Here is an 11,212-nt window from a genome sequence, read left to right as displayed (position 1 = left end):
CCGTACGCCAGCTTCTGATAATGCGGGTATCGTTGTTTTGAAGGAGATAAAACTTCGCTGATGAAGTATACCGGCCTCTGTACTCCATGGAGTTTTCCTTCTTCTTCGCGCTCAACCACAAGTACTGTGCTGACCACCTGAGGTGTGGCCGCGATATACAACATGAGAGGTTCCTTTTCCTTTGGTGCCACTAGTATTGGTGGTGTCGAGATTGTGCGCTTGAGATCCTCGAAAGCTCTATCTGCTTCCTCATTCCACTCGAACTTTTCTCCTTTCTTAATCAAGGCGTAAAACGGCAACGCCTTTTTTCCTAGCCTGGCGACGAATCTGCTTAAAGCTACGACTCGTCCAGTTAACTGTTGTATCTCCTTTAACTTTGTTGGCTTCCGCATCGTCACGATGGCCTGAATTTTCTCCGGGTTAGCCTCGATTCCTCTTGCTGACACTAGGAACCCGAGAAGTTCTCCCGCAGGGACGCCGAAAGAGCACTTCGTCGGATTTAACTTGAGGCAGAACTTGTCGAGGTTGTCGAAGGTTTCCGTGAGATCATCGATCAAAGTTGACCCCTTATTTGTTGTTATGACGACATCGTCAATGTACACCTGAACGTTCTTGCCAATCTGCGTGGCAAGGCACTTTTGCATCATCCGCTGATATGTTGCACCCGCGTTTTTCAACCCGAAGGGCATTGTTCTGTAGCAGAACACGCCATAGGGGGTAATGAAAACTGTTTTGACTTCATCTTCTTCCTTTAGTCGAATCTGGTTGTAACCAGAATATGCATCCAAGAAGGAAAGACGTTCACAACCTGCCGTGGAGTCGATAATTTGATAGATCCTTGGGAGGGGAAAGTGATCCTTTGTACAATGTTTACTCAGACACGTGAAGTCGACGCACATGCGAAGGACCTTTGTGTTTTTCTTCGGGACCAGCACTGGGTTTGCTACCCACGTGGCTTCTGTGTATATCTCTTTGATAAACCCAGCTTCTCTGAGTTGATTAATTTCTGACAGCATAGCTTTGCGGTTTGGTTCCGAAAAACGCCGCAAAGGTTGTCTAATTGGTCTGGCCAATGGATCCAAGTTAAGGGGGTGCTCGGCAAGTTTCCTGGGTACTCTTGGCATGTCAGCTGGACACCATGCAAAGATTTCCCAGCGCTCACAGAGGAACTCGATGACCACGCTTTCCTATGCGAGGTCCATGTTTGTGGCGATAGCTGTCGTCTTTTTGGGATCTGTCGGGTGTATTTATACTTCCTTCGAGTTCTTGGTGGTATCAAAGGTTGGTTCCTTGAGGGGCCTCCCGACATCTGGCAACACGTCGTAGTCTGTTGTCAGCTTTGACGCCATGTATTCTGCCTGCATCCCGAAAGTTTCTGATAGCCGGTGAAAATCCTTGTCGCACTTGTCCGCTAGCGCAAAACTGCCTTTCACTGTAATTGGTCCCTTAGGTCCAGGGAGTCGCCACAACAAGTATGTGTAGTGTGGTACTGCCATGAATCTAGCATATGCGGTTCGTCCCAATAAAGCATGGTACTGTGATGGAAAATCCACGACTTCGAATTCCAACCTTTCTATCCTGTAATTCTCTCGGGTTCCAAACTGAACGTCGAGATTGATTTTCCCCAGTGGATAACTTGGCTTGTCTGGTGTGATACCATGGAAACGCGTATCCGTTGGTTTTAAGTTTGCCAGGGATATATTCATCTTCCTCAATGTATCTGCGTACATAAGGTTTAAATTGCTGCATCCATCTATAAACACTCGCGATACGTCGAATCCTGCGATCACCGCTGGTAAGATTAAAGCTGATTGCCCTGGTCGAGGAACTTGCTGCGGGTGGTCTGCTATGGTGAAGCCAATGTCCTGTCCCGACCAATTCAGATACTCTATTGTTGGTGGCGGCATCTTCTCAGCCATGAAAACTTAGTCGCGAAATTACTTTCTGAGCTCTATTAGATGGCATGGCTTTCTGAATCATCGAGACCGCACCGTTGGTGTCGATGTAAGGCGGTGGCTATGGAGCTGCCGCTATTCGTAACTGATGCCGATTTTCGTCCGTAATTGCGGGAGGAGGTGGAAGATGAACCTCACTCCTTGGCCCCTGAGGGTATCTGTTTGCTGCATGTGCATTGGCATGCCCTGCAAACCTGTTCAATGCCTGAAAAGTTCGACAATCTTTCTGCAAGTGTCCTGACTGCCTCTTTCCATTGTTATCGAGATAAAAGTGCATTTGGCATGATCCGTTCATCATATCTTCGGGAGATATGTACGACCTTTGAAACCTTGGACCATTATTTTGCCTACTTGGACGGGAGCCGTCCTTGCAGTCGCTGCGCTGCTCGCCACTATTTTGATAATCATCGCGATTGTTTCCTCCCTTATTTCCTCGAAAACCAGCCGATATTTGGCCTGGAGCATCGTAATATGAAAACTGTCGAGGGAATCGTCGTCTATTTTGAAAATTTCGACTACGGTCTTCCTCAGGCGACCTTTGCCGTTTGTTGTGAACAACAACTTCTCCATCCGCCCACCTATTCACTATTTCCATGAGTGCTGCTATTGTCTTCGGATTGGTTCTTCCCAAATCCTCGACGAAGTCCCTCCTTCGAATACCAGCAACAAATGCATCTATCGCTCTCTCGTCAGATATATTTTCTGCCGAGTTCTTGATAATGTTCCACCTCTGGATATACGTTCTCATTGACTCGTCGTATTTCTGCCTGCAAGCCCTCAATTGCTCCAATGATGCAGGCTTCTTGCACGTTGATCGAAAATTCTTTACGAATATGTCCTCGAAACTTTCCCAGCTGTCGATAGACCCAGGAGATAACTTCTTTATCCACGATCGTGCAGCACCACTTAAGTGTACTTGAATGCTCTGCATGGTTGTTGCTCTAGTTCCGCCCACTAACTTTAGCGTCTCGAGATAATCAATTAGCCAATCCTCAGGATCTTGTGATCCATCGAATTTTTTTATAATTATCGGGTAGCTTAAACCCTGATGGAACTCGAGTTCTACGGACTCGTCTCGTAAAGCAAGGGAGTCCGCACATATCTTCTTCATCAACCTCTGGCGAGTGCCGACGTTCCCTTCTTTCTTGTCGCGCTCTGTCCACTCTTGCTTGCGTTGCTGTGTCTCTTGCCCCACTTGTTCTCGCGGGATCTTGCCCTGCTGCAGCGGGTTGTGGACTATTTTGCCTTGCGGATCCTTCGGGAGGCGTGCTTGCGAACGCTGTTCCCATGGCTCCAACTCCTGCCATGGCCATGTTAAATAACGCTTCTCTTGGATCTCCGGGGGGTGGCCTGGATGCGAGGATGAAAGCTTGTGTCGCCATGTATCCAGCTTCTGGTGTTTTGGGAATAATATTCCCCCTCGTGTCAATTGACATAAAGGACATGTCGAGGTTTTGAACTAAATTCTCCCTGTCAGCCTCAGGTATATTTTGCAGCCGAGATCTCGCTCTGTTTCGAGCTGCTCTGTGACTATCTCCCGAAGTACCTGATTGTCGGCTCAACTCCGCCCTTCGCCTGCTTGACGCGGAAGCTGCGGTTTGCCTCCTATCCTGCTCAATTTTCTATTTTTCTAGCTCTCGCCTGGTACGGGCGAGTTTGTATTGATATGCCTGTAACTCTTCAGCTGTCGCCGTTACAGTCATTGGCTCTGTGCCATCAATGACTCTTGCAACTCTATCCCACACTGCTTGCGGAAATTGCACCATCTCTCGTGTTCCAGGTCCAATATATTTGGTTCCCAAACCTCGCGTAAGATCCGCGGGGTCGACATACGGATTTCGCGTGTTATCGAAGTTCTCTGATGTCTCCTCTTGTGGGTGACTTGTATCTCCAATTGCATAGATTTGATGATAATTTGAACTTTGATCTTTGTCGGGATTGGTGACACCGTCATATAGATCGGTGAAGACCTCTCCAACAATAGCGGATCTGTCGATGAAGTTGAAGCTGTCGATGCTGTCCGAGTCGCTGCTTATATTTGAGTCCGCAGACGACCCGACAGATATGTTGCTGAAGATCTTAACGAGTTCTCCGCTTGAGGCGAGCTTGGTGGAGATTGTAGACGAAACCTCATCGTCGTCGGTCTCGAACGATGATACCGATCTCGACGAATCGGAATCAACTGCGACCGATCTCGACGAATTCGATATTGCGAGACGATAAGATCCCTCCTTTCCGACGCGAAAGTGAAACCTTCCGAACGCCATGTCCATGGGCTCCTCCAGATACGCATATGCATCCAAACGGGAGGGCGGGTGAGGAACAAAATTGACTAGGACGGTTTCGATCTATTTACCTCGATCCATCGCGTTGCTTGCTACCGAAGATGTTGATGATGTCGAACGTGCCATCGAGATCAGATCCTTGTCGCCTCTAGTCCCCACGGACGGCGCCAATTGACAAGGTATCGACTTGTCAATGCCTACAAGTTGTAGACTAGGGTTTTATCGGAAGTAGAGGGCAAGTAGATTTCAAAGGTTTCAGCCGGAAAAGTACTCGACTGCTTATGAAAACTAGGTTTGCGTGAACAATGATTCGATCTTCTCTTTGTCCCTCGACTCCCCCTTATATAGGAGGCGGAGCCGAGGGTTTCGTATTACACAAGTTTACAGATTCCGGGAGACTCTTTGAATCCAACCCGTAAACTCTTTATTCCTAATACAACTCTATCTTTCCAACTAACTGGGCTTCCGATCTTCATATTCTTCGACTTCATGGGCTTTCAGTAAACCCCGGGTACCATCTTCGGTAGGCCCATTGGGGATGCCTATGCCAGTAGGGAAAACTCGGGCCAGGTATACTACACACATATCCTACCCTATGAGCACCTTCGAGAGCCTGAGTCCGAAAAACTAATTCGGCGGGTCTTAAGATTGAGGAAATCACCATAGACGCCTCACTGTCAACGAAAACGCTTCCTCCCACTGAAAAATATTCCATCTTTATGAGATACTAAAGTGTTAAACCTAGGTTTTGAACTCTGGTTTGGCTAGTGACAGGATGAGTGGATTAGTGACGGTGGGGTGATTGCCAACATGTCATGCATGATAGTACTTATAATAATACCATTTAATCATAGGTTGGTTATCCTAGGCTTAGTTTTTCACATTTGATTTATTTTTACATGAGACTAATTTGACTATGAATGCGTGTACAATTGGGTGACATCAGCCTTCACTTAGCCTAGGCGAGTAATTTTTTTGCTTAGTTGGAGGAGATAATGCATTAATATCTGAACTAAACAATAATTATTTATCATTAATTGTTAGGGATGACAATAAAAAATAATGCATTGCATGACTTATCTCTACGCCCTTTCTCTAGATAACGTGGAAGATTAAGAGAAAGCATGTCTTTCCCTTGTACATGCCCGACACATACTCGCAATCCGAATCGCCGGCCAGTTTTGCGGAATTTTCAGTTCTCAAAAAAAATTGCGGAATTATTTTATACAACGCCGAAAGTATCCCTGCAGCCGAGCCGCACCAAGCACCCGACATTCTCCGATCGCTCTCCCGTGCAGCCCGCGGACGAGCCGTCCATTCCGGCTCGAGAAAATCAGCAAATTGACTTCTTCTCCGTCGCCACCATTTCCCTCCTCCAAATTTACCGCACCGCACGCACAATCACCTGCGCTGCGCACCTTCCACCTCGCTCCACTCTCACTCTCACTCATCCACTCTCCCCACCCACCACCACCTCCCACGCCGGCCGCGCCCAAACCCCGCTAAACCCTAGCCGCCCACCACCACCACCATGCCGGCCCTCCTCGCCCTCTTCCTCCTGCTCCTCGCCGCCGCCGCGCCGCGCCCCGCGGCATCCGCCTCCACCGACCGCGCGGCGCTCCTCGCCTTCCGCGCGGCCCTCCCGCCGCCCTCCCGCGCCGCGCTCTCCTCCTGGCACGGCCCGCTCTCCGCGTCCTGGCTCGGCGTCTCGCTCCACCCACCCGCCGCCGCCGCCGGCCCGCCCTCCGTCGCGGCGCTCGCTCTCCCAGGCCTCAACCTCACCGGCCCGCTCCCATCCCCGCCCCTCTCCCTCCTGCGCCGCCTCCACGAGCTCGACCTCTCCGCCAACGCCCTCTCCGGCACGCTCCCCTGCACCCTCCCGCGCTCCCTCACCACCCTCGACCTCTCCCGCAACGCGCTCTCGGGGGCCATCCCCACCTGCCTCCCGGCCTCCCTGCAATCCCTCCGCGCCCTCAACCTCTCCTTCAACTCCCTCCACTCCCCGCTCTCCCCATGGTTCTCCTTCTCCCCACACCTCACCACCCTCGACATCTCCCGCAACGCCCTCTCCGGCGCCATCCCGCCCCTCATCATCACCAACCCCGCCGCATCCGGCCTCCTCCTGCTCGACCTCTCCCACAACCGCTTCTCCGGCGAGATCCCCGCGGGCTTAACCGCGCTACGCACCCTGCAGGGCCTCTTCCTCGCGGGCAACCGCCTCTCGGGTGAGATCCCGTGCGGGATCGGGAACCTCACCTACCTGCAGGCGCTGGATCTGTCCAACAACCGGCTCTCCGGCGCGGTGCCCGCGGGGCTCGCCGGCTGCTTCCAGCTCCTGTACCTGCGCCTCGGGGGCAACCGGCTCTCCGGGGCGCTGCGGCCGGAGCTCGATGCGCTCGACAGCCTCAAGGTGCTGGATCTGTCCAACAACCGGATATCCGGTGACATCCCGCTGCCGCTGGCTGGGTGCCGGTCTCTCGAGGTGGTCATCCTGTCGGGAAACCAGATCACCGGGGACCTCAGCGGGGCTGTGGCGAAGTGGCAGAGCCTGCGGTCCCTCTCGCTGGCGCATAACCAGCTCTCCGGCCAGCTCCCGGACTGGATGTTCTCGTTCCCGCTTCTCCAGTGGCTTGATTTGTCTGGCAATAGGTTTGAGGGCTTCATCCCTGATGGCGGTTTCAATGCGAGCTCAGTGCTTAATGGCGCAGGAGGCGTTCCTCAGGGGATTCCATCTGGTGGTATGATTTCACCTCAGCTGTTTGTGTCAGCCTCTGTAGATGCCACGGGCCAGCAGCTGGAGCTGGGTTATGAGCTTCGGGCAGCTCCTGGGATTGATTTGTCGACAAACATGCTACATGGAGAGATACCTGAAGGGCTGGTTGCGATGAAGGGATTGGAGTATTTGAACCTCTCCTGCAATTACTTAGCTGGGCAGATCCCTGCAGGTCTTGGGGGGATGGGGAGGCTGCGGACGCTGGACTTCTCACACAATGGGCTGTCAGGGGAGGTGCCTCCTGCAATTGCTGCCATGACTGAGCTCGAGGCGCTTAACCTCTCTTACAATAGCCTATCTGGGCCTATGCCAACAACCGGTGGGCTGCGGAAATTCCCAGGAGCACTGGCAGGAAACCCTGGGATATGCAATGGGGAAGGGTGCGCTGCAGATGCAGGAACGACACAAGGGGAAATGTCAGGAGGTAATCGTCATGGCTGGCTCGGTGGCTGGCATGGAGAGGATGGATGGGTATCACCTGGGGCATTCTGTATCAGCACGATGACAAGCTTCTTTGTGTCGTTGGTAACCTTGCTATCCTCCCCCAAAGCTAGGAGCTTCGTGTTTCGGCCTGTGAGGATAGAGTATTAACATTTGGAGGGATGTTAGTGCAGTAAGTTATGTAAATACCACAATCTGTGTTAAGTTTGAGTGGTTTAGTGTGCAGCTAATCTTGACTGAAGGACGTTTGCTAGCTTGTTCTACTGATCAGGCATTACGTCGAGTGTTGGCCTAATGTTGTTGTGTAGGGACATCTAAATCTGTTTCCGGTGTGTTTGCATCCTTGTGAAGCATTTGCTGGCTGTAATCCTGCCATTTCAGAGGGGTTGGGAGCCAGTTTCTAGTCGAGATCAACAAGTCCTGTTATGGAGGATGTACATGATTAGGTGGTGACAGCCACAAATGGAAGAATGTTGTCCATAATCAGTTTCAGATGTAAATACCATGTATCGATTTTCTCATGTTCGGTGCAGCTTTGAGTAGTAAATTATGAATTCCTGTCCAGATCATAATTACTCTTGACTTTAATCTTGTGGCAACCTTTATATGCTTCGTCAATTTGACTGCAGATCATTGATATATATGTATCTGTTGATCTTAAGACTTGAATGCATTGTACAGTAGTAGTATTTGTATTTTGACTATCATGTGATAGTTACCAGGGAGGCAGCAACCATTCTATATCAGCTGGCATGGTAAGCGATCCTACTTTTAGAGCAAAAATAGAGGTAAAAGCAAACTAACTTGACTGTATCTGCAATTGCAGCTTATGTGGATTATTAATGCAGTTGTCACTTGGATTCTTCATTCTTAAAGGAGCAGAATGCTGGAATCAGCATCATCCACCTTTTCTAAAGAATGAGAAAAATCCTGGATAGAGTCAATAAGTGCTTGTATGGAATCAGGTTCTTTTTTCATCCACATCTACTTTGCTGCCACCACTGTCGCAGTGTAAACCACAGAATTTTCTTGTGGCGCGACCTTTCCTTGCGAATTAGCTTCATTCATTGCTTCTTATACACACCTGGACCGTGATGTATACCTGGAATAAAAAGAGGTATGTGGATTTTGTATCTTACTTTTTGTTCCTTTTGGTAGAATTCTTCAGGGCTCATGCAACCGTTAAAACATGCAAGGTTTCATCTTTGAAGTCCCGTTTTCTCATCTTAGTATTGTGTGACACTGACAATTGCTGTTCTGATATCTGAACAATTATTCGCGCTATTAGCACCACTTGCCATGAGCCAGTTCTGATGCCGCTTTTTTTTTCTTTTTTTTTGTTTGAAAAAAGAATCTTTGCCTGAAGAAATAAGCAACACACAGCACTCTGTATATTGTTGCGCACAAACTGATTACAGCAGCTGTTCATGATTTGTTGCAGATTGTTAAGCTTGTCTATCAACTGATGTAGGGACCGTAAAAGAGACCGGCGGCTGCTGCTCTGATTTCTGAACATACTACGTTTTCTCTGCAACTGATTTCTGAATTATTGGCTCGACGCTGTGATGAACCAATGCTGATTCTTGCTCGCGTCCAGGGGTCGGAACCAGCAACAGCAGCCATCCACTTGCCACTTACGCCGACAAGATTGTGCTGAAATAGGTTTGCAAAGAATCCAGTTCCAAACTTGCTTTGGGGAAGCCCCTTGAAAAGAACAGAGTGGATATCAGCAAGTTGAGTCGATGATGGGTTTCACAAATTAGATATACAAAGGTGTTGTTTGCACACGGGCAGGGCGTGCCGCGTTGCTCGCAGACGGAAGAAAGGAGGTGGTCTCGGGCTGGCCGGCCGGCGAAGCACAGATCACGCGTGGCCGCGCTGGCGTGTGCTGCTTGCCACCTCGTATGGAAGGGAGGACGCTCGGAGATAGAGCTCCGAAAGCGATCAGAAATCTTCATCAGGGTCTCATCGCTCGTGAACTGAAGCTACGGATTTTCTAGAGGGTATGCCACACGGCCACAGCAGTGATCTTGTTTAACTGCAGAAGCGCAAACCCGGAAACTAACATCTCCGTCGCGCCCTGTCCGATAAATGCCCACGCTTCTTGATTCGGCTCTGCTCCTCGCCGTCACTGCCATGGTGAGCACGGCGCCCTTGCCCTCCCCACTGCCACCGCAGCTGAGCCTGTGAGACCTCAAGGCCCTCTCGGTGCTTGGCCACGGCGCCAGAGGCATGGTCTTCGACGTCGTGCCCGTCGCCTCTGCCTCAGCCACAGGCGAGGGCTGCCTCGGCGACCAGCATATGGCCCTCAAGGCCATGTCCCGCGCCGCCGCGCGCCACAAGGCCACCGCGGTGGGTGGCGACGGCCTCTGGAGGGTCTGGTTCGAGCGTGACATCCTCCTCGCGCTCCACCACCCGCTCCTCCCCTCGCTCCGCGGCGTCGTGGCCACCGACACCGTCGTTGGCTTCGCCATCGACCGCTGCACCGGTGGGGACCTGAACTCCCTCTGCCGGCGCTAGGCCGGGCAGGCCTTCTCCGATGCTGCCATCCACTTCTACGCTGCCGAGCTGGTGCTGGTGCTCGAGCACCTTCACGGCCTCGGCGTCGTGTACCATGACCTCAAGCCGGACAACGTCCTCATCCAGGGCTCCGGCCACATCATGTTCGTCGACTTCGACCTCTCCACCAGCCTCACCCCGCTGCCGCATGACACCGCTTCTCCATCTCCCGCTAGCTCGCTTTCACCCAATTCCTCACGCCGATGCAAGCACAAAAACACCAAGCCACGGGCCATCGAACACTTGATCTCCTCCCGCCGCGCAGCCTTGCCGGAGTCATCGCTGTCCTCCTCCACCTCCGGGACGGCCTCTCCCGCCTCACCGTCTTTGTGCTGCTTGTCTCCTTGTCCCGACGCACGAACGACGATGCCTGCCAAGTCTAACTCGTTCGTGGGGACGGAGTACTACGTGGCGCCTGAGGTTGTGTTCGGGAGCGTGCACGACTACGCGGTGGACTGGTGGGGCCTTGGGGTGGTGCTCTATGAGATGTTGTATGGGCGCACGCCATTCCGGGGCAGGAGTCGGCGGGAGACGTTCCGCCGCGTTCTCACTGCCCGGCCCGAGCTGCCGGGTGAGCCGGCGCCGTTGCGCAACCTCATCGCGGGGCTCCTGGAGAATGACCCCGGCAAGCGGCTCGGCGTCGGCGGCGTGAAGCGGCACTCCTTCTTCCATGGCGTGCGCTGGGACCGTGTCCTCGACGTGGCACGGCCTCCGTTCATCCCAACGCCGGACGACGGTGGTGCAGGCTCGGGGGGAAAGGCCGAGATGCTCGACGTCGAGAAAGTCGTGTGTGAGGCGTTCGCCTCGAGTGCCCTAAGCGGCACCGTGCCGGAGGACAAAAGTCTGACGACGGCGATAGCGATTTTCTATGTTTTTCTGAGTTTTTGTTTCGGATGAACAACCGTGCAGCCGTACTACAAATCTACAAACCAACATGTATGTCCGTCTAATTGTATTTTGAACCATTCAAAAATAATTGTACTATTTTGTTACGGTTTGAACCATGCATTTTAGAGATTAAATTTAATTTTGTATTGTACTTTTGAATCAGATCTCAGAATTCTATTTGAACCACATTGAAAAATGAGGCCAACTACTTGTTCGCATATCTTCAGTTCTACCAAACCCCAGTTTCTCGATATAATATACGTTTATATTTTGACATTTTGCAAACAATCATACTAACTTGAATAGAAGAT

General features: G+C 51.5%; 1 protein-coding gene and 1 pseudogene across 1 annotated transcript; both read left to right on the top strand.

Moving 5' to 3' along the window:
- The first annotated feature begins 5,631 nt into the window (after positions 1–5,631).
- Positions 5,632–8,042, top strand: LOC127307251 (leucine-rich repeat receptor-like protein FASCIATED EAR2). Its single transcript, XM_051337979.2, has one exon. It carries the CDS (start codon positions 5,772–5,774, stop codon positions 7,602–7,604), a length of 1,833 nt encoding a protein of 610 aa, XP_051193939.1. The 5' UTR covers positions 5,632–5,771; the 3' UTR covers positions 7,605–8,042.
- A 902-nt stretch (positions 8,043–8,944) lies between these two features.
- On the top strand, positions 8,945–10,974 carry LOC127307252 (serine/threonine-protein kinase OXI1-like; annotated as a pseudogene).
- The last annotated feature ends 238 nt before the right edge of the window (positions 10,975–11,212 follow it).

Source organism: Lolium perenne, chromosome 6 (assembly GCF_019359855.2).
Source record: "Lolium perenne isolate Kyuss_39 chromosome 6, Kyuss_2.0, whole genome shotgun sequence".
Lineage (NCBI taxonomy): Eukaryota > Viridiplantae > Streptophyta > Magnoliopsida > Poales > Poaceae > Lolium > Lolium perenne.
Note: the sequence above shows the minus strand (reverse complement) of the source record. Positions and strands in the feature narration are given on the sequence as shown.